The sequence below is a fragment of the Oxyura jamaicensis genome, chromosome 26 (assembly GCF_011077185.1).
Source record: "Oxyura jamaicensis isolate SHBP4307 breed ruddy duck chromosome 26, BPBGC_Ojam_1.0, whole genome shotgun sequence".
NCBI classification, from domain to species: Eukaryota; Metazoa; Chordata; class Aves; order Anseriformes; family Anatidae; genus Oxyura; species Oxyura jamaicensis.
In genome coordinates this window covers 2,826,307-2,848,669 of record NC_048918.1, presented here as the reverse complement: position 1 = coordinate 2,848,669, position 22,363 = coordinate 2,826,307, and the positions used below count along the sequence as shown (strand labels likewise).

General features: G+C 58.0%; 2 protein-coding genes across 2 annotated transcripts in view; one reads left to right on the top strand and one right to left on the bottom strand.

Moving 5' to 3' along the window:
- Positions 1–3,927: 3,927 nt before the first annotated feature.
- MYOG (myogenin) lies at positions 3,928–8,251 on the top strand. The gene is made up of 3 exons (XM_035347153.1): positions 3,928–4,486; positions 6,610–6,691; positions 7,448–8,251. Exons 1-3 carry the CDS (start codon positions 4,007–4,009, stop codon positions 7,567–7,569), a joined length of 684 nt encoding a protein of 227 aa, XP_035203044.1. The 5' UTR covers positions 3,928–4,006; the 3' UTR covers positions 7,570–8,251.
- Positions 8,252–8,372: 121 nt separating this feature from the next.
- Positions 8,373–22,363, bottom strand: part of PPFIA4 (PTPRF interacting protein alpha 4) — a 53,076-nt gene continuing 39,085 nt past the window's right edge. The window contains 18 exon segments of the mRNA XM_035347151.1: positions 8,373–9,577; positions 10,014–10,105; positions 10,965–11,142; positions 11,925–11,993; positions 12,214–12,389; positions 13,054–13,151; positions 13,752–13,927; positions 14,849–14,875; positions 16,015–16,077; positions 17,036–17,236; positions 17,866–17,947; positions 18,192–18,285; positions 18,847–19,010; positions 19,165–19,298; positions 19,877–19,912; positions 20,085–20,325; positions 20,802–21,007; positions 21,261–21,402. Of these exon segments, the coding sequence (XP_035203042.1) occupies positions 10,047–10,105; positions 10,965–11,142; positions 11,925–11,993; positions 12,214–12,389; positions 13,054–13,151; positions 13,752–13,927; positions 14,849–14,875; positions 16,015–16,077; positions 17,036–17,236; positions 17,866–17,947; positions 18,192–18,285; positions 18,847–19,010; positions 19,165–19,298; positions 19,877–19,912; positions 20,085–20,325; positions 20,802–21,007; positions 21,261–21,402 (2,146 nt within the window). The 3' untranslated portion in view covers positions 8,373–9,577; positions 10,014–10,046.

The window sequence follows — 22,363 nt, the reverse complement described above, 5'->3', positions numbered from 1 at the left end:
CCCCCCCCCCCCCCCCCGCTCCCCACCACTGGCTGTCCCCTGCCAAGGGACACTGCTGTCCCCAGCGCCCGTCCCCGGGCCGTGCGCCATCCCCTGTCCCGGACAGCTGTCCCTGCCGGGGGGGGTCGGGTAGCCACCATATGTCGCTGCTGAATCCCTCGCATTCATGGGGCTTCCTCCAAACCCCCACCTGTCCTCCTGCTCGCCGAGCCACAGCCCCCGCCCCATAAAACCAGCCCCTTGTTGACAACCCGAGCGCCCCGGACCCTGGAGGAGCTGCCTCTCACGTGCTGGAGATGCCCCTGGGATAAGGGGGGTCCTGTGAGAACCTGCAGTGGGGTTCCCTGGATGGGGCTCTACCGCGGGGGGGGGGGGGATCCTGCTGCAGTTTGGGGCTGGGGGCTGGGAATGGAAAGGGCCACGTCCAGGCTGTGGGGCCACGGAGCAAGGGAGGGGCATGGGGGGGACACAGAAATGCAGGAGGTTTGGGGCTGGCAGTGGGACAGAACATGGCCCAGTGAGTGGACTGGTGGGTGAGGGCACCCAGTGTGGTCCCTGGACTGGGATCCTACAGGCTGGGGGGGGGGGGGCTGGGGGCTCCTTCTAGGCCTTATACTTCTAGAGAGACCAATACCTGATTTCCTGATGGGGAAACTGAGGCACAGAGCCTGCAGGGCTGGCAGGGGAGGGGAGGCAAGGATGCTGAGCACCACGGGGGGCATGAGCAGCTCCATCCCATCACCTCCCAGCACACCAGGGAGCCCAAGCTGGGTGAGCTGACACCTTGGGGTGAGGGAGGTCCTGCCACCGCTGCTCCCATCCCAGCTGGGGACAGGCAGCAGGACCCCGTCCCCATGGGCCGAACAGGACCAGTCCCAAATCCCCAGCAGGCCGAGACGTGGCTCTGCAAAGCCACCGGCTCTCGGGGATGGGGCCAACGGGGCAGGCAGTGCCGCGGCCCCATCCCGGCCAAGCAGCTGTCGCCATCCCAAATCTCCGGCGGAGCAGGCACGTCGGAAATCCCGGGTGTCGGAGGAGAGGTCTGCTCCGCATTCCTCGGCCGGGAGCGGGGAGCGAGCCAAGCATCTCCCCGCCGCCTGCAGCTGCTCCCAAATATGTTACGACTTGTCACGGCCGCAGGAAGGGATGTCGGCAAGCCTGGAAAGCAAGAGGGGATGCGGGGCAGCGGGGTACCGGGGGGCGGTGGGGAGGTCGGTCCCGATGGAGGTGGCCTTTTGGTGAGAGCCCTTTGCGGGGCAGGACTCCCCGCGGCGCGGCGGGGTGCTCTCTGCTGTGCTGCCCTCTGCCTCTTTTTTCTCCGTCAGTGCCTGCACCCAGCGGGGGAGGTGCTGCCTCCAGCTTGGACACCGCCTAAAACCAGCGAACGTTTCTGCCTTTTCCGATGGAAGGAGCCCACCGGTACCAACCCCACCGCCAGTGCGGGAGCCGTGCACCAAGCCGCGCCGCGCTTACGGGCTTCAAGACAAACACAGCACACCAGGACCTTTGGCCGTGGTGGGAGAGCAAAACAGCCCCCGGACACCTCTCCCCGGCTTGGGAAGCGGCGAAGATGAGCCCTGCTCACCAGGATTTTCTCAATGGGGCGGTATTTTTAGCCCGAGCCTCGTGGCTGCGGTGACGGGGTGAGCCGTCCCCGCGAGGCCGGGGGCCCCCTCCTCTGCCAGCCGGGGAAGGTCACCCCGTGACGGATCGCAGCACGTTCTGCCCGGCGCACACACAGCCTCGCCTTTGTGTGCGTCCCAGCCGCCGCCATCCATCACGGGCTAACCTGACAGCCGGCAGCAGAGCCCTAAGCCCCCGACGGCTCCGAATTACCCGGGGCGCAGCCTGGAGCCGCCTTTGGGCACCTATGGGGAAAAGCTGCCCGGTTTTGGGGCTGTACACAGGGTGCTGGGGGCTGTGACGGAGCCCCCACGGTCCCTTGTGGGGCTGGGGAGGGGATGGTGGATGTGTGCCCAGCCGTGGGGGTGCGTGAGCCTGCTTTGAGACCCCGCTGTGTCCCCACACTGCGCCCAGGACTAGGGGGACCCTTGGCAAGGAGCATCCAAAGAGCACCTGGGATGGAGGAGCAGCACCATGCGCGGGTCCCCGTATTGGTGACAGCCTGGACGGGGGCCCTAAAAGAGCTGGGGTGAATGTGGGTGCTCAGGCTGGCACCCCAGCACGATGCCTCTTCCCCCCGTGCTCATCTCAGGTGACACCGTCCTTTGTCCCCCTCTCCAGGGTTGGGTGCCCACAGGCTGCCTCCTGGCTCTCCTGCCGTGGGGTTTTGGTGACCCTGGTGGCCCGTGGGGGCTGCCTCGTCCCCCGTCTCTCCCTGCTTCCCTCCTGGCTGGGAAAGCCCCGGCACCGGCTGCAGCGCCGCTGCCCCTGTTTTATGAAGTGCTAAATGCTTGGCCACTCTGCTGCACGGCCCTGCCACGTGCCCGGCGGGGCTGGCTGTGTCACCGCCGCTGTCCTCATCCTCCAAATACACTCTGGCGATTAAAAAACCCATCCACGTGGTAGAGTCGGGCTGGTTCCTGTGGTGTCCCTTGCCCAGGAGCTCACCAGGGTTGTGCCCACCAGCAAGTGCCCCCAGCACAGGTCCCCACGAGCGAGCCACTCTGCTCCTCAGCCTGGCTTGGGTTCTCCCCTCCGAACAGCTTTGTGCCAGACACTCTGCAGGCTCTCGGGGACGAATCCTGCCCCTTTATAACCATTTTAATAATTTCGCCTAATACTTGGACCAACCCTGTGACCTGATTTCTTTCCTTCCTTGTGTATTTAAGGGTTTTGACTGAACCCGGGGAGCTCAGGGTCTGTGCCGGACCCAGGGCTGCAGTCGCTGCTGTTGTAACTGCAGATATTTTCTAGGTGGTAAAAATGTGGGGACAGCGATTCCCCAGTGTTGAGAGCCCGAGAGAGCCGACAGCAGGGCTAGGGGATGTTTCAGGGCTCCTGGCCATGACGAAATCACTGCCCCTGCTGGCAAAGGGATGTCCTTTGGGAGGAGAGCACCATGGTGGGCCCCAAAATGGCTAGAAATGAACCCAAAGTCAGCCAGGGCGCTGGCGGGTGGGCACGGGGAATGCGCCTCCCTGGAAAGGGGGATTTGGGGAAGGAAAATCCCGGCGGGGTCGGCCCCGCTCTTGGCTGACATTCTTTCCACTGACCGATCCCTCGGCTGGAATCTGGCCCGGAGCAGGAATAGGAGGAGGTGGGAGATGGTTTCTGACATTCCCAGTGGAAAAAAAAAAAAAAAAAAAAAAAAAAAAACCCTCTGGATTAAAGACAAAGCTGGGGAGATGTTGCTGGAGTCCTGGGAGAGCTGGGGAAGGGTTAAAACCCCAGTGCCCCACTGTTGCTCACAAAAAGCCCACCACCGTGCCTCAGTTTCCCCATCGGGAAGGTGGGAACCACCCCTCTCCGGGCTGGATTCCTCCGCTTCCCCACGGCTTCAGCAGAAGCAGGACCCGGCCCTTACACCCCAGCAGGACGCGGCCATGGGAGACATGGGGGGCACGGGGCAGCGGCGGGGGGAAGCTGAGCGCAGCTGGGCTCTGCCCGCGGGGATGGCGCAGACCCGGGGTGCCAGGGGGCGGCCACGAAGGGATGCGGGTGCTGGCCACGTGGCTGCCCCCCACCCCGACAACCCCGTAACTGAAGGGACCAGATGACACCGGAATGCGGGACGGAGCTGGCAGCCACCCACCGGCCCCGGTGCCACCCGTGGGCACAAACAAAGCCCCCGTTTGCCGAGCCGCCCTCCCGCCGTGCCAGCTCCCCCCCGGGCAGCGTAATCCCCGCGGGGAGGGCGAGCGCACGACCGCAGACGGACAAGTTTTGATGCGAGGAAGCAGCTTAGGGTGGGCTCAGGTTTCCTTTTTAGGTTCGCTATATTTATCTCCGTGATTTAATGCCAGCGCCGGGGTTTAAATGGCACCAAGCAGTTGGCGTGGGGAGACGCAGCAGCCGTCCCCGAGCCGCACGCACGTCCCCCCCCATGGAGCTCTTCGAGACCAACCCTTACTTTTTCCCGGACCAGAGGTTTTACGACGGGGAAAACTTCCTGGGCTCCCGCCTGCAGGGCTATGAGCCGGCGGCGTTCCCCGAGCGGCCCGAGGTGGCCCTGTGCCCCGAAAGCAGGGTGGCTTTGGAGGAGAAGGACTCGGCCCTGGCCGAGCACTGCCCCGGGCAATGCCTGCCCTGGGCTTGCAAGATCTGCAAGCGCAAGACGGTCTCCATCGACCGGCGGCGGGCGGCCACGCTGCGGGAGAAGCGCCGCCTGAAGAAGGTGAACGAAGCCTTCGAGGCGCTGAAGCGCAGCACCCTGCTCAACCCCAACCAGCGGCTGCCCAAGGTGGAGATCCTGCGCAGCGCCATCCAGTACATCGAGCGCCTGCAGAGCCTGCTCAGCACCCTCAACCAGCAGGAGCGGGAGCAGAGGGACCTGCGCTACCGCCCCGCCGGCCCCCAGCCCGCTGTGAGTGCTGTGACCCCCCCCCCCGGGACGGGGCTGGTGGCGGGGGGTGCTCGGTGGCAAAGGGGGGACCTCGGGTGGGGGCCTTGGGGTGCTGGGAGGGCAGGATCAGGACCCTGTGCGAGGCAGACGCTGCTGCTGTGGGTTGGTGAGCGCAGGGTGGCTCCGGTCGCTGGGCGAGGGGGCCGAGAGCTCCCTTTGTGGGGGGGGGGGGGGGGGGGGGGGGGGCCGGGGGCCCCCTGGGGGGGGGGGGGGGGCTGTGGCTGCAGGAATGGGCACAGCGTGGGCTGGAGGTGGGCATTGCACCGGGCGTGCTGTGGGTGCGTGGGAGGGAGCCTAAAGGCGTAAGTAGCAAGGAAATGTAAGGTAAAGGAACATAAAATTACAATGAAGTAATGGAATGAAGTCAAATCAAATCAAAATCAAATTAAATAATAAAATAAATAAATGGAAATGAAATGAAATAAAAATAAAAAATAAAAAAGAATAAGACAAAATAAAATAAAATAAAAATAATAAAATAAAATAATAAAATAAAATAAAATAAATAATAAAATAAAATAAAATAAAATAAAATAAAATAAAATAAAATAAAATAAATAAAATAAAATAAAATATGCCCCCCCCCCCCACACACACACACACACTTCCCTGCTGCTGAGGCTTTGTGCGTGGAAGTGCCCAGCTACAGACACGGGTGCAGGTCTGGCTGGTACAGAGATGGCGTGGTTAGAAATGAGAGGCAGGGACGTGGATGAGGCAGCTACAGCTGGCACATATAGATATAGATGATATACATTATAGAGGTATCTAGATTACACAGGTGTTACAATTACATAGATACCTACATCTGCAGATTGATGTAGCTGCAGAGATGGACTTTGCAAGAGGCACGGAGATGTGGGCTTTGCAGGTTCACCTGCCTCCAGAGCAAGGGGTGCCGGGGCAGCCCCCCGTGGTACCCCAACAGCCGCACAAAGGGCTAACAGTGGCCCGAGGCTCCGTGCCAAAACGTCCTTGGGACTTCCCAGTGCAAAGCCACTGTGCCCACTTGGGTTTAATTCAGCTGGATTTGTCGGCTGCCCCCACGGCCCTGCTGGTGGAGGGACCCAAAGCAGGAGCCGTGCCTGAGGTTCCTGCATCGCCGCTGCTCCCTGTGGGCTGCTCTCCCAGGCAGGAGCAGGGGGGGGATGTATCGAGCACAAAATGCAGGACTCTGGGCAAAAAGAAAAATCATATCCTTAAGAATTTTCATTTTTTAGTGGGAAATGAATCAAGCCATTAATGAACTGGCTGTGTTGGCAGCCAAGACCAAGCTGGGACCCAAGGTCTGGGGGTTCACCAGCAAGGTTTGGAGGTTCAGCTCCGTGGTGGTGGGTGACCATGGGCTGGCAAGGTGAAGACCACCCCGTGTCCCCCACCCACAGCCCGAGCATGACCACCTCCCAGAGCCAAATCCCATTTTTGAGCTGCTACAAACAGAGGATGGGTCCCGGGGATTGCTCCCACAAACCCCATTTCGAGTTTAACCCAGGCCAGCATCTGCTTCTGGACCGAAAGATGAAGACGCGCGCACACACACACACAATTAATTCTGAGCTTTGCTGAGTAACGCTCTCATTTTTCAGGCTGTCAGCTCTTTTCTGTAAAATCTTTTCAGCCCCAAGTCCACAAATCAAACTGCAAAAAGATCGTCCCCAGAAAGCCCCTTGGGACAGCCTGGGGGTGCCCAGCCCATGTGACATTTTTTATTTAACTCGATTAGGTGATTTTTCAGCAAAAAGCTGTTTTGCCCAAGGATGTTCATCTGCTTCCAGCCCCCCCTTTTTTTTTTTTTTTTTTTTTTTACCTGTAGTGAGAGGATGGCCACTGGTCCAGAGCCCCCATATTTTTTTTTCTCAGCCCTTACAGTGGTTTATGGTGCATCTGGCACTGATGGGTCCCCGGGGACCCCAAATGTCTCCCTCTGCTTTGCAGGCAGGGTGAGGAGGGCCGTGCCCATCATCCTACATGGGCATTGTGCTGCTGTGATGGGGGCACCCTGGGGTGTTTTTGGGGGGGGGCAGCCAGTGGGGTTTGGCTGGGCTGGAGGTGAGACCCACGGCCGGCATCTCTGCTCCTTGCAGGCGGCCAGCGAGTGCGGGTCCGGCAGCTCGTCCTGCAGCCCCGAGTGGAGCACCCAGCTGGAGTTCGGCACCAACCCTGCGGGTAAGGTCCTCCCTGCCTCGTCCCTGCGTCCCTCAGCATTGCTGGGGGGGGGAACACCACAGCCCTGGGATGTCACCGAGCTAAAGCTTCCCCCGGGGGATGCTCGGGGTGAAGGACAAAAGGAGCCTTGTCTTCTCCCCACCCCGCAGATTTCTGCTGTCGGGGAGGGATGAGCCCCGCCGAGGCTCATAAATCCTCCAGCAGTGCCTTGGCTCAGTGCTGAGCACACCCAGGGTTCTCCCCTTGCCTGATCCCCCAGGGACGTTGGCTCCCCATGAGCCGAGGAACTGGACAGCAGCAGTTCAGCACCCCAGACCCCATTAGTTTTTTTTCCTGTTTCCATCCCGTTGCTTGGCTGCCCGCTGCTGCGTGGAGCATCGCTGCCCTGCACCACCTCGCCCTCCCCATGTCCCCAGTGCAGCTGCTGATTTATTTTCAGTTTTGCAGTTAACCCCTTCCAAATCCACCTGTTTTATTTTTTTTTTCTTTTATTATATGATTTATTTTTTCCCCCAGAAGACGAAAACTTAAATCTCATTTTCCATCTGGGAATAAAACCAAAAAAAAAAAAACTTTCCAGAAGTTTCACTCCCCGTTGCCATCTCCAGGGGAAGGTCTCAGCCCTCAGGGTGGGAGCTGGGTGCAGGTCCCTCAGTCACTGCGGCCACATGGGGAAGCACGGGGTCCTGCACACAAAGCAGGAGCCATCCCTGTCCCGCTGCCATCCCCAGCAGACGTCACCCCTGCTTTTCACAGATCACCTCCTGCCTGAAGAGGCGGCGGAGGACCGCAACCTCCACTCGCTCTCCTCCATCGTGGAGAGCATCGCCGTAGAGGACGTGGCCGTGACGTTCCAGGAGGAGCGGGTTCAAAACTGAGCCGGCACAAACCCTGGTGGCTCTCCGAGCTGGTAACAGGGCGGCAATGAGCTGCTGGAAGGGTCCAGCCACTGGAAATCCTGTTTATCCCTCCGGCGCCATGGACTACACTGCTGAAACCACTCGATTCCTTTCCCACTCTTCGCCAAAAGCTCCTGCCAGCTGGAAAAAGAAAAGGGGGAGAGGTGGGGTTGCGGCAGCGCCGCAGCTCCCTGCTGGCGGCAGCCCCCGGTCCCCATGGCCAGCATCAGGCACGGCTTCGTCCCCCCCGGCCGGGGGCATTCGTTCTTGGGGGCCACTGCGTGTGCTGGGGTCGCTTGCTCATTTTTTTTTCCAAGATGCTCTTTGACCAACGTCTCTCTCCGGCTGGCACCTCGCGGGCTGCCCTCGCCGGCTTTTCTACTGAACGCTGTGTGGAGTTGCCATTTGTTTGTTGTTTGTTCTTTTTTTTTTTAATTATTATTTTTGCTAACTTATTTGGATTTTTTTTTTTTTAAATAAAGGCATTCTTGTTTGAACTGCTCAGGGCCTCCTTTACTGCTGTTTCATGTTGTGCAAAGCTCTCCTGACCCCCCAGGTTAGAGGGTTCTCCGTATGAGGAAGTCCTAGGGCTCCGTTTGGACCTCAGTGGGTGTCCCACACTTCAAATCAGCCCTGTAGAGACCAGTGAGTCCGCTGGCTTACAACTGGGGCTCAGTCCTGTACCTCAAAAGCACTCAGGGGAGCAGGTGATGCTAACTCTGGGCTCCAAACATTAATTATATTTTTAATTTGGGCTCTAGAAAGAAGGCTCGAGCCAGCACTGCTTTAAAATCCTGTTTATTGGAACACACATACATCCTTTCCTGACCCACTTCAGGGTTTGGAGTCCATGCAGTACCAATAATATGACGAAAGAAATAGGGCATCGATATAAAGGGCTCACCGACTCTTCAAATTAAAAAAATATTTAATACTGTATTAGGCAAATAATACACCGAAAAGACATCGTGACTGTATAGCCTCTCAGATATTGCACTTCCAGACAGCACATGATAAGTATAGGTCATTCCAGCCATCAATAAATATCACATCAGAAATAGGGGCCACACAAGGCAAACGTGGCATGAGGAGACGAAGAGATCCTACCCTACGGGGGAGAAATGGGAAGAGCTGAGAGCCTCCTGGATCGATCCCTGCCCGTCGCCTGGGGGCAGGAGGGGAGAGCATCTCCTCTGCACCTGGAAGGGAAGGGATGGGCACGTCCCGGGGTGCCGGGTGCCCCTGTCACATCTCCCCGGTCCCCAAGGACGGTCCTGGCACCGTCCTGGCTGGCAGCGAGCCGGATGGGGCGGTCCAGCCCTTCCCCACGCAGCCCTTGGCAGAGCCGCCGTGTGAGCACCCCGAAATGCCCCGGCTGCCCCGCTCCTCGCCCCCACGACAGCCGGCCCCTGCCCCATCCTGCGCAGCACCCACCCTGGCACTGGCCTGTGCCCCTGTGTCCTGTCCCGGGGGCAGCTCCTTGCCCATTCAACCCCAGCGTCAGGATTTTCGCACAAAGACGAGCCTGAATCCTCCTCGGCTTCGAGTCCTGTGGGCAGAGTCCCACGGGCAGCGGCGTCCTTGATGCCTGGAGGAGCTCTGGTGTGCCGGTGCAGCAGCCTGTGGCATATTGGCAATGTGAACCAGGCAGGAGAAACGTTTCCAAATATCGCAGCCCGCTTTCGGGGCGTCTCCGCATCTCTGATGGGTTGCAGCACACTTCCACCAGCGATGGAGCTGGCACCCGGCGAGTGCACCTCTAGCCTGGCTGGTGCAGTGTGGGGTGGGCAGAAAAGCCACGGGTGGGAGGCACGGGGAGCCGGGGGAAGCAGCGGGGTGCACAAGCAGAAATGAGAGCATCTTTTTCGGTCCATGGCAGGAGCAACTGCGGCATCTGTTGGTTTGGGCCGAGGAACAGGCGCAGGCTGGGCTCTGGCCTTGTCCTGAAAGGCAGCCAGCACGTGGCTGAACGGATAGTGGGGATGTGCTGAGAAACAAAGTGGGAAAGGCTCCATGAGGACAGTGGTGCACCTCTGTCTGGGGACCCACAAGCAGACAAACCCAGCCAGTCAGTGGTAAAAGCTCCTGGCATGGAGCTCCGTGCCCTGGGGCACAGCAGGGTCCCTGGAGACTCTCCTTCCCTCACCCCACTGGGACCCCACATCTAGGGCGGCATCCTGGGGACCTCAGGGACTGGACAACTGGCATGTGCCGAGGATGCTGAGTGTCTCTTCTGCATCATCTCAGGGTCCTGTGAGCCTCAGGTAGCAGCAGGCTGTTCCCCCACCGCTAAGGTCTCCACACACCCCCACAGCGAGGCAGACCTTGGTGACGGCAAACACCCTGCCTGAGTGACACCAGTGGGGGACACCGGGTCCTCCTGCTCCCCTCTTGGCCCCCACCCAGGTCCTGCTCACACGTACCCAGGGCCGGGCTGGTTCCCGTCACTCTGACCCTCAGCAGGAGTATGTCCGGACCGTGGAGGTCTCCAGCCGTGGCGACCCAGAGGCACCAACTGGAAGCAAATCAAAGAGCACGGCATGAAATTAGTGACTGCCCCAATTAGCCCTCAGCTTCCCACCAACACGTTTATTAGGCAGCATCTGTGCACTAAAGCTACATGAGTCAAAGGAAGAGGTATGTTTGGCCTTCACCCAAGGCTCTAGGGTATTTGGAAAGTTACCACTTGCCATCCTTCTCTACCCTTGGGCAGTGAGCACCCTGCTGTCTGTATCTGGGGGCTGTCAGTCGTTGGGATTTTGCCCCGGGTTTTATTGTCCTTGGCCAGCTGAGAATTACATCTTTTAGGGATGGCATGGAAAATAGAGAGAAGTTTGACCTCAACCACTAGCAGAAAACTGTGAAATTTGAGCAAATCAGGAGAAAGGAGGAGAACTGAGCTGGAATGTGAAGCACAACGTATAATTCTCGTTCACACGTTCATTGCTGAGCCTGCTGAAGCTAGCTCTGCATCTCAGCTGGTTTGGGACAGTGGCACAGGGGTACCTGGCCCAGGGGACAAACCGGGGTGGCTTGGCCAGAGCTTGTGCCTCCCTACAGCTTCTGAAGCCCCAGCAGGTTCTGAGCCAGGTGCCATGGCCATGGTGGGTGACACATCCCCATTTCACGGCCCCGATGCAGCCCTCACCCTAGTTCTCACAGTTCAAAACAAAGAAATCATACAGCAGAGAAGGGGCTGAAAGAACCCTCCAGGAGAACCATTTACAGCAGACAACAGCTCTGCTGGCTGAATTCAGCACCACAGGCAACCAGCAGACCTCTTTCCCTCTCCTCTCCCAACGGCACACCATCCCCACACGTGCTGTGAGGTTCCCTGTGGTGGAACTGGTCCTGAGGGGAAAGGGGTGACCGACCTTCTGGGGGCATTTTCTTGGCAGGGGCGGATGGGGGTGGCAGGGGCACCAGGCTGGTGACACGGAAGCCGGCGGGCAGCGTCTCGGCCGAGCCACTGAGCATGTTGATGCTGTGGACATCTCGTGGGCGGAAGCGCTTTCGCCAGGACGGGGTTCGACGGAAGGTTTTGTCATCGCCCTAGGAAGGAAGAGAGGGTTTGAGCCCAGCAGCCTGGACCTTCAGCCCTTGTGAAATCCTGGCACTGCTTTCACCTAACTGAGTGCGTGCCAGCATGCCAAGGCCACCCCGAACTGTGCAGAAGTGTGTGATCAAATTGGGCTAAGGACACAGGAGCCAGCCTGCCTCTCTCTTCTCTTCACTCTGCCTGCAAAGATGCTCCGGATACATCAACACAGGAGCCCCAGCAAAGACCCAAAGAGAAGCATCTAACGTTGTACAGATGGTGGCATCTGGAAGTGCCTGCTTGTTTTCATGCTCTTAAGAGAGTCCTGACCGGGTCTGCTATCATACTTCGTGCAAAGAAGCTGTGTGTAGGACAGATCTAGATGAATTCCCACCTTCAGTGACTCAATGCGAACAGCTTTCTGTCTGCATCATGGGGCATATCCAACCCACCAGCTTTACCAGCCACAGATGTGTCATGCACAGGATATCTGTGCCTCTCCCAGGCAATATTAAAGCAGCTGGCAAGGAAAACCAGTTGGGTCCTCTTCAAATTCAGCCAACCAGCACTAGAAAAGATGCCCAAGACCCTACCTCGTCTGCCTCCACAGCCAGTTTTAAGTTTTAAATAATTTAGTTTTAAATTATTCCACTGCCCATGCAATTGCTCTAGAGTCTATGATGCACTGCTTGACTCCCCAGGACAAGGCAGGAGAGAGCAGAGGCGCTGTCAGTCCTATGTCTTGAACAAGAACAGGCACTCAGCACGATTCAGGCCTGGGCGGTTTGGTACTCACATCATCCAACCTTCGATCCGTGCCCAATGCAAGCAGATTGTTGAACTCCCTCTCCAGCACTTGTCGAGCCTGAAAATAACATCAAATGAAGGCTCCCCATCCATGGGAGCAGTTCCCAGCACAACTCCCCAACCCAGGAAACCCTAAGAATGACAGAGGAAAAGCCCGTGCACCTCCTGAGCGCTCTGCTCAGAGCACAGCGGGGTTGGTGGCACTGCTGGAGTCACACCACGGCCATGTCCCGTGCCGACCACCCACCTCCAAAACTCCCCAGGGATGCCGCCCCTACCTGCGTGTTCTGCGTGGGGATTTGCAAGACAAGTGCCAGACTGTTGTGGTCGAAGTTTTCGTCGAGGGCCAGGAGCGCCCCATGCACCCCGCTCTCAACGAGGTTGTTCGCGTACTCGCGAAGCCCGATGGACTGGATCCAGTGGATGACCTGGTCGTTGGTCCACACCAGCACGTCTGCAAAAGAGCAAGGGCATGTCTGAGGGCAGCTCAGACCATGCTCGTGGTTGTGTGGGGACCTGATGATGTCCTGGAACCCTGTCCCACAGCCCCAGGCTGATCCCAGGACGATTCCTCCTGGGCCAGCAGCAATACCCAGTACCCAAGTGCCAGCAACAGCTCACTTCAGTTTACCAAGCTGAATATTGAAATAACAGGCAGAAAGCAACTGTGAAAATTAATCCTAAGAACCCAGGGTTGCTGGTTTAATTAGGGGCATTATCAATAATGAGTTGTAATCTAAGCAGCAGCCAGATGCACGGGAAATCTCAGGACCAAAAGGAGAAGGGGAGGTTGAGCAAGCTGGGCAGTGTCCTGAGCACCTAAAAGGGGCAGAAGTTGATCTTAAGCTCGGGCTAGATCTTTCCTGTCTTGACAACCTTCCTCTTTCCTCGTGCCTGACCAGGGTGAACTGCTTAAAGGTACGTGGAGCAATCCGTTGGGAATACTGCAAGGAAGTTCCCCACGGAGAACAGCCCTACGGGCATGGGTGTTGCTCAGAAATACCGATTTTCCCTTGGCAAGTGCTGTGATAAGAACACAGGAGAGAGACCATTGCTGGGCATCTCTGGAGGTTTCCCATCAACCTTCCCAGAGCTGGGTGGTGTACGTGGCTGCTGACCTTTGATTTCATGCTGGGTCTCTTCTCGCCTCCTCTCGAGCTCTTTGCGGTCGTAGTTGAGCCTCTTCAGGCACATGATGCCGTACTGCAGGCTGGTGCTGCAAGGACACGAGACACCACTCAACCTTCAGGAGGGCTCGGCATCGCAGGGGCAGGCACCTTGGAGGGACCCTGCAGAGGGACCCCCCTCCCCACTTGTTTTCCATGTGCCCAAAGGATGCTTCAGTGCAGCACTGGGTCATCACAGACACAGCTCAAAGGGGAAATCTTAGCCAGAACCTGGTGAACATCCCTCCCTTTCATCCTAATTCCTCATTCCATCAGTTTTAACCAGTTCTACCTGTCTGAGAGTGCCTCGATACAAGCAGTGATACTTGGGGCCTGGGGAGGGAAGGGACAACCTGCCCATGGGAGCTGCTCCAGCCTGAAGGGCACTGGCAGCCCCCACGGACACTGGGACACTGGGTGGGGATCAGATGGGACGAGCCCTTTTTATTGTCTGTGCTTTGTTCCACAGCCAGAAGAAGGCTTGCTCCTCTCCAGTTTTGCTGAAGGAGCTATTTTGCCCACAGCTGTCCCAGGTGCCTTCCTCCAGCACTGAGCCTGGCCAAGACAGGGGTCAATCCCTCCAATTCCCCCATCCTCTGCTCCACGTGCAGGCGCCGCACCCCAAGGACCTCCCAGAGGAGGGCACTCACCGGTGGAAGCTGTCCACCATCTTCAGGTGCACTCTGAGATCTTTCTTGGTGAGGTGGTCCAGCATCCGTGCATCGACGAGACACTCCATGAAGTAGCTGCGATACTGCGGGAGGCCCAGGCTGGGCAGCCACTCGTTCCCAATCCACTCATGGTTCATGTCCCCATAGGCCAGTGTCTGTGAAAGCGAATGGACAAACTAGGGAGAAACCAGGGCTTGGCCAAGCTGCAGACAGTCCCAGGAGACCGGTGACAGGTCGGTGCTGCAGCCCAGGGGTCACTGTCCTGAGAACTAAACATGGGCCAGAGGAGGTGAACCCTAGTTTGGACTGAAGGAGCTGGGGGGAACAGTCCTGTTGGCCATGGTCCTTGTCCTGCTGATGTGCCCCAAGGAGACGGGGCAGCAGCCACGAGGCAAGCACAAGGGACTTTCTGACCAGCTTCTTCTGGAAAAAGCACATTCACGGAAGCTGAAACAACTAGGTAGGAAATATATTTTATTGCTTTCCTGACTGATTTTCACCAAACTTTCTGTTTTGTGATTTCAAAACGATAAGAGGTTGGTTTGGGGCAGCAAAACATCCAGTCACTTTCACTGCAAGCTGCTTCTGGGTCCAAAAATGAAATAAAATCCTCCAGAAGGAAAATAAGACAACTGAGAATCATCAAAACCAGAAGAGATGGAACCAAGCAGGACTTTTTCCTCCCACCTTTTCAGTCCATGAAAATGTTCTGTGTCCTGAATTTGGGGCCAATAAAGGTGAAACCAGAACATCTGTGCAGCTGGAAACCTGCCCCCAACCAGGGGTCAGTCTTAGCCAGGGATTTTTAACACCAGTACTGCATCTTATAGGGGATGTCCCAGGAAAAAAGTCACAGCTTGAAGCAGAGAGGGGCACTTCTTGGTGGGAGGTCCCAGGAGGACCATCCCATGCCCAAGAGACTGCTCAGAAGAGTAATCTCCGGGTGCAGACTCAGCTCCAAGCAGGACTTGCTGAATACTGATGCCCCCAGCTCATTCCCTGGGTGCCCCGTGGTGTCCGTCTCTCCCTCCCGTGCCCACCCCACTGAAAAAAAAAAAGTGCAATGGAGACCTCACCTGTGCCCAGCTGCCTTCCTCTGTGTCCTAAGCATGACACACGCAGCATGTCAACAGAAAGGAAGGTAAAGTCAGAACCCGGCGGCACTGCACTGTGACAGTGCAGGGGACCCTCGGCACAGCGTGACCCAGATGGGCTTGGGGGCTCAGCCTTGCCAGCAGGGTGCTGGGGACAACCCGGCCCCACAGGACCCAAACTTCACCCCATCTCTCAAGCAAGGAGGATGTAGGACTGGGCTTTATTTACAGGTCTTGGGCTGGAGTTGGCACAGACCTGGGGCTCACACGTCTGTCCGGGGTAACATGGGTACTTCTTGGGTCACCCAAAGACAGATGCAGAGAAATCCAAGCTTCAGCTCATGGATCACAACCTCCCAGAGGGGCTGCCTAACCCAATCTGCCCATTTTGCAGCTGTTTTTCCTTGTCACCTTGAACTAGTTTCTCTCAAACTTGCAAAACGTGCGAGGGAAAGTGCCATAACCCCTGCTGTAACCCTGAGCTCGCTGTCCCCAAAAAACACCTGCCAGTTACAAGCTCTGTGGTTCCCAGGCAGCGGGCATGAGCTTCAACTAAATGCCTCATTCACACAACAGAGCCAAAATGCTGCCCCTGCTCTGAGACATGAACGTGGGGTCATGAAGTTGCAGAGAGGGGAGCATGGGTATCTCTCTCCAAAGGGCCCAGAGGTTTTGGGAGCGTGGCCACATCCCCCTAAGGGACCCCAAGCTATCAGCCAGTGGTAGGGACAGACAGAGGGGACAATATTTGGGCGCACTGAAGTCAAGGGAGGTTAGACGGTGACTTCTCTGGGCACGGGCTGACCAGTGTGGAACTCAGTCCCATGCATCTGTCTGAGATCACGCTCGTTTTTGTCTTTCCTTTCTAACTTAAAACCGACAGACGAGCTATGCTAGAAACCCAGCACAACCCACGGGGGCTTGACAAAGGAAAATGCATCTGACGGTTTTTAAGCCAGCTTTAGAAACTGTTGGGATATTAAAGGCTGAAAGATGGTTTCTAGACAGGTGCAATGTGCTGGCCACGAGCTGACACATGAGACACAGCAAAGATCCCCTTCCCTCCTGGGGTTTGGCGCGTTAATGCACGCCCAGAGCTCAGCGTGGTAACCGATACGCCGCGGCGGCAGCGGGGCGCCCAGCCTCACCGTCTTGGTGGACGTTGCCATGTTCTCCATCTCCTCGTGGGTGACCCAGACGTTTCCAGAGGACTGGAGGAGGAAAAAGGGCAGAGCGGTCAGGGTGACCCACCGTGGAACCGTGGCCTCGGCTCACAATGGAAATGAGCCTGGCTGAAGATGGAGGAGGACCAGACCACCCTCACACCTGGGGTGGCACCAGGGGGCACATTGCAGCATCCCTGTATCCTGGGCTGGTGGCACCCTGCTGCCCTTGTGCACCCTGGGCCACCCATGCAGCCATGGGGAGCACAGCAAGGACCACTGGCCCTCTGGCTGCTTTCCTACTTTGGTTTTATGTTCACAGAGCCTGCAGGCTTGTCTCTGACAGCTGTGACGCCAGACAGGGCCATGTGAGGGCATGCCTGGGGCCTTTCTTTCTGCTGTCCGTATTTCTACAGACATGTCTTGACTGGCTGGAGCACCATTAACTCCCCGGGGGCTTTAGGGACCGGCACAAGACGTGATCCTGCCATCCGCTCCCTGTTCTACCCAGAGCAAGGCTGGGATCTGCAGCTACTCTGACTTGCCCCAGGAATGTTCAGATGGTCTCGGGAAAAGTTTTGTATTGAAATGACTGAAAAAAATGACTGTGCGTAACCAAGCTGGCCCTGCAGATCAAACTGAGTGGGATTTTATCCCCTCCAGAGCAGACAGCCCCTGAGCTTTGCACTTCGCTGGCTGCTCTGCAGAGTCAGCCTCTTGCTGACAACCCCTGTGGGTGAGGACGAGAGCGTCTGCTGGGCCCTCAAGGCAGGGAAGTGCTTCACACCTGATGGCAATAAACTACCCTTGTGCCTGAGGACACATGTCTGGTGGGTTTACTGGTCCTTGAGGGGATGTCACCCCATCCACAGCCAGCACTGAATGCTAGAGAACCCCTTCTTGCTGCACTTGCCTGCAGTACTGGGGCTCCCTGGGGAACAACAAGCCCCAGTGGTTCCAAGGAGCCAGGAAAAGGGGAAAAGCAGCCGTGGGATGGAGCACTTACTGTCCGTGAGGTGGGTGGTGCCGAGGGGCTCGTGAGCGAAACCATCTCCTGGATGGCCAGGCGCAGCTTCAGGCGATGCAGCGCGTTGCTGATGCCGATCTCCCTCTGGATCTCGGTGTCGGACAAGGCTGACATGATGGCTCCACTCTTCACGTTGGCTCGGCAAGCAGCGACGTACCAGGCTGGCATTCCCACCCAGAGCTGCCGAAACAGGGCAAAGCTGGTGACTGCCCAGGGCACAGACCCTCATTTCCTCTGGCAGGGGTCTAGGACACCCTGTTTAAACTCAGTATCAAAGCTGGATACCCACGGGGGGCTCGTTTTTTGTTTGGACCTTGTGCAGATGGTTTGCAGGCAGAGCAGCATCCCTGTATCTCACGGAGACAGCACAGGGAAAGAACACCCACGGAGCCCCTCAACTCAGAGCTCGAGGACACCCCAAAGTGCAACTCTGCAGACCTTGAGATCTGGGGATCTGCTCTGCTCCCCCATCTCCACTCACTTGGACCCACAAATGGCTCCACGACCTCTCCTTTACCACCTCCCGACTCAAGCAGGGAGGACAGAAAACATCTCCATGCCCCGGGAAGTGGTCCCTACCATCACTGGCACCAAACACCCATTCTATAGGGCACGTGGAGGGGCTCAGGGCTTTGCCAGGTGAAGAAATTGCTGAGCGTGAGCCCTTTTGCAATGGCCACATTGTGCATGGGCCAAGCACAGCAGGCCTGTGGGGTACTGTACCCCTGCCAGGGGAGCACACCTCAGACCAGCAGCAACTGCAAAGCCGTCGGCGTGTGGGGACAATGGGCGGGTGTGCTCTGCCTCACCTCCAGCCAGGAGACAACGGTGGGGCCATCCCAGTGGGCAAAGGGCAATCCTTTCCTCCGAGCCTCTTCCAGGAGTTCGTGCCTGGAGGGAACAGAAGCAGAAGAGTGGTTTATTGGGAGCTTGAGGAGAAGGGAACAGCTCTTGAAAGGGAATAGAGTGCAGGCAGCAAGAGTCAGCTGGCAGCAAGGCAATAAAGGAGCTAATATTGCTCATGAGAGTGCCCTCATGAGAGAAGTCTTTGCAGCGATTCCCAGTCCTGTGTCATGGCTTAGCAGCCACCAGGCAGGACGTTTTCTTGCTGGGGCACAGAAGGAGGTTCACTCACTTTTTCCGCAGGCGACGATCCTTCTCAGCCTGAGCACCCAGCTTGCCGAGGCCCAGAGGGTCCTGGATGCCCACCTCTGTGTCGGTCAGCAGCACTGTTGGGCAAAACACCCGTGGGTCAGTGTGACGTCCCCAGCGTCAGCGTGATGTCTCCAGGGTCAGTCTGACAGCCCCCAGGGCACTGCGTGGGTCCTTGCACTGGGGTGTCGGGGATGCGCCATCGCAGCATGGATTTTCAACCCACCCTCATAGCCCCACACCCTCAGGGAGCCCACAGGGATCCCCAGCTGCCAGCCCTCCTGTTTCAAGATGCTCGACACTGATGCAGGAAAGGGTTTAGGTGTGGAACAGCAGCTCCCACCAAAGGGCTGTGCAAAATCCGGGAGGTGCCACGGGGAGGGAAAGAGATTTAGGTCATGCTCAGGCTTGAAAGGTCCATGGGGCTGAAAGCACCAGATCTGACTGCTCTGAAGCTGCGGGCAGCCCAAAGCCAGTGGCTCCAACGTCCCCAGGGGTGCCCAGCAGGGGTGTCCCTGCTCCTCTCTGCCTGTAACCCCAACAGCACCCCAAAGCCAGACAGTGCCAGGAGGCATGCAGAGAGCCCAGCCCGAGAAAATGCCCGCCCAGCCCACCCAGGAGTGGAGCTGCTCACAGACCCTGCCCTGTGGCCCCTTCTCTGCTCAGCTGAATCAAGCGGCCCTTCTCTTTTTTCCCAAACAAGCGCCCGATGGAAGATTTGATCCCCTTCCTCTTGGAGCCCTTGTGCAAGGAGTCCTGGCTGCTGTTGCTGCTGGGGTTGCTGGCCTGCTCTTCCAGGGAGCTGGGGATGGAGGAGGGAGAGGAACAGCAAAGCTTGAGGTTATTCCTGAGCAGCTCACAAGCCACAGCAAACCCCAGCCCATCCCACAGCCCCGAATTTCCCCCCCACAAATCCTCAAACGAGTGCTTTGAGAGCCAACAGGTGCTCCACTTACCTCTTCCCTTCCTCCTGACTCAGCGCAGGGTGACCCAGCTTCTCCAGCCGCAACGTCCTGGGTGAGGACGGGGGGGAAGTCTCACATTTGATGGTGGTTTTATCCTCTCGGCTTTCATCCCGAGCTGCGGGTGACTGAACAAGCACAGGAGCCATGAAATTGGGTGGCTCCAGCTCCATCCTTGTCCTGCTGCCTGCCCCAGAACCTACCCCTCTTGCTCCATGGAGGCATGGCCAAAAGAGCCACCAGGGCCCCGAGGCCACACTCCAGGATCAGCCTGAAGCAGAGCCCTGGTGGTGGCTCAAGGTGCCCAAGCAGACGGGAAGGATACAGCCGTAGGGCCAAGATCCTGGGAATGAGGGAACTGGGGAGGAGAGAGGAGGTAGCCCCGTGGTCCAGGTCAGGGTGTGGGGACTGAAGCTGCTGTTTCAGCAGAGGGCTCTGAGGAGGACAGATGGGAATGTCCCAAATACGCCCTGTCCCCAGAAGGGACGCTCAATGTTTGAGGACCCTCCCCACGTCCTGCCAGAGCCCCAGGCTGCCAGCCGGCATGTCTCCAAGCACCTTATGGGATCCCCCTGATCCTCCTGCTGAATCCCTGGGGTCCCCAGCTCCATCCCACGCCTGGTGCACCCTGACCTGGTGTGGACAAAGCCAGGAGCAGGCTGGAAAAGGGGCTTGGACAAAACCCAGCAGGGTGGGAGCCACTCACTAGCAGTTTCCTCCGGTGCTTCCTCAAGTCACTGGGCTGATTGCAAGGGAGAATGCGAGAGAGACACAGAAAGGGAGGCAGTTAATGGAGGAACCCCTCAGCAAACACGGGCATCCCGTTCCACATCACGCAGCCGTACCGGACACTGGGGGGCCAGCCACATGCACCCCCCTCCCCAGGCTCCCACCTGCCCCAGGCGCCTCCTCACCAGCGTCATGATCCCCATGCGGTCGAGGTCCTGAGCGGCGCTGCGGGAGGTCAGCTTGGGGGTGGAGCGGCCACTGAGCGGCGGGGACGAGCTGGCCAGGGACAGGGCCGTCAGCGAGGTGGGGATGGAGGCCCTCTTGCACAGCTGGGTGAGGTTGAGGCCCTCCATGCTGCCGCTCGTCACGCGGGTCTCCAGCTCCTCCGCACGGAGCTCGGTGGACTCCTTCTCCTCTTGGATCATCCTGGTGGAGGAGCGGGGTCAGGGCTTCAGGCTCCCCACCTTTTGGGGGGGTTCCTGGCCATCTGGTACCTCCCAGCCATGGGACTGACCTGCTGAAAGGGAACCACAGCCCGGGTGCTGTGACTTGAGCTCCCCATCTCTAGGAATGGCAGCAAGAGCCATCAGAATCCACACAAACCACTGCTGAGAGGTGTCCCAGTTTCTTTCAGAATTTACGGGGGTTTTTATATATTTTTTGCTTTTTTAAACAAAGATCCTTTCTGTAAGCCCATACTGGTGCGTCCAAAGGACAGAAATCCCCATGTAGGAAGGACCAAGCCCTGTGGCTAAATGTCCTCGAGCCATTTCCATGGCTGAATCTGGACAAAGACATCGATTTTAGGGCATCAATGCCTCCTCCCAATGCCTGGCGGTTCGTGCCCACCCCCGGAGCCATTTCAGAGCTAGGCAGTGCTGGGTTTGGGCCATGGCCCCTACCTGATCTCCTCATTGATGGCATCCAGCTGCTCCTGGAGCATCATGGCCAAGGTCTGAGCGTCCGAGTGCCCGCCAGGGGAGAGCACGTCCATGGAGCTGAAGAGCGTCTCGCGGTCATCCTCATCCACGTCGGAGATCTCAGGGTCACTGTCGAAGGCGTGAGGCCCTGTGGCCAGGACGCTGCCTGCCTGGGCCTGCTCCCAGTCCTGGGGGAACAAGGTTCACTGGTCCCACCTGGCACCCCCACGTCTCCAAAAGCCAAACTGGACGCCTCAAGCATCAGTCGCGCTTCAATGCAACCCCAACGGGAAGCCCTTCTTGTCACGTAACCCCCATGCCCGGTGAATGAAACCCCCCCACGTCCCCAAATCAAGGACATGTGAAATCAGAGTGTGGGGCAGGAGGAGACCCCAACCCCAGCCCCGGCCCTGGCCCCGTGCTGGCAGGACGCTGGGTTACCTTGGCTGGCTCCTCTCGCCGGGCGGCGAATCGCCCTTTCTGCGCCCGAGGCAGGCCTGGGGCCGTCCCAAAGGGCTCGGCGGGGGCATGGACCACGGCGCTCAGCGGGAAGCGCAGGTCTGTGGCACTGCCCATGTGGGACCTGGGGAGAGAGAGCTCTGCTGTGGACATTGCCTGTACAAAGACGCTTCCCTGCGGCTCCCCTCACGGCCCAGGCTCACTCAGGACAGAGGAGGAGGACGAGGCCGTGCTGGGATGTCCACCACAGTGATGCCTCTCTGCTCTGTGTGAAGTGATGCAAAAGCAGGGCCTGGAGGAGAAGGGTGCCCTGTTCCCCCTATTCTGGCCTTAGAGGTGCGTTCACGAGCAGCTGAAAGCCCAGCCCAGGGCCCTACCCAAGTGCCACCTCCCCCTTTGCCTTGGTACCCACTGAACATCCAGTTTTGGCCCAAACCAGTGGGTCTGGGGGCTGCACAGTCCCCTCCTGGCCTCCCCTCTCCAGCACAGCTTCCACTCCTCTACACGTATGGCACCAGAGTCCTCTTCTGCCTATTCTCCCCATCCCCATGATGGGGGCTAGACACAGAGCTTTTCTTCTGTTTACGTTTTCTTCAGTATTTCCATGAAAAAATCCCTGACGAATAAAATCCCATTTGAAACAGATCTTCCAGGTGCAGGGGCATGAGCGTTGGCATCTCCCATCGGAAACCAGGCAGGACTTTGTTCTCCTCCTCCTCCAGGCTTGTGCCGGTGCTCAGGAACACAGAAATGCGTCAGCTCCAGTCGGACACGAGGCCAATTTTTGTTATTTGTGATACAGCACGTCTCCCTGTCACCCGGTCACACGTCCTCACCCCGAAGACCCATCCCTGTGGCTGCGCGAAGCGTCATCCCAGAGAACGGGGTTGTTCCTCACCACACGCATTGCAATAGGAGGCATGAGGGCTTGATTTAGGATGACAAAAAGCATTTGTCCAGAGAAATCAGCAGATTTTCCACCACTGGTTTCCAGCAGAGGCATAGATCTGGGCTCCCCACCCCCAGCATCCTGCCGAGCCCAGACAAAACCACTAACATGAGCAGCTTGGTGTCAGCTCAGTGCT

Bases quoted from the DNA above. Each gene is read 5' to 3' on its own strand.
- MYOG (XM_035347153.1), top strand. From the start codon at position 4,007: ATGGAGCTCTTCGAGACCAACCCTTACTTTTTCCCGGACCAGAGGTTT. The intron at 4,487-6,609 runs GTGAGTGCTGTG...TGCTCCTTGCAG, and splicing joins CCGCCGGCCCCCAGCCCGCT to GCGGCCAGCGAGTGCGGGTC. The intron at 6,692-7,447 runs GTAAGGTCCTCC...TGCTTTTCACAG, and splicing joins GTTCGGCACCAACCCTGCGG to ATCACCTCCTGCCTGAAGAG.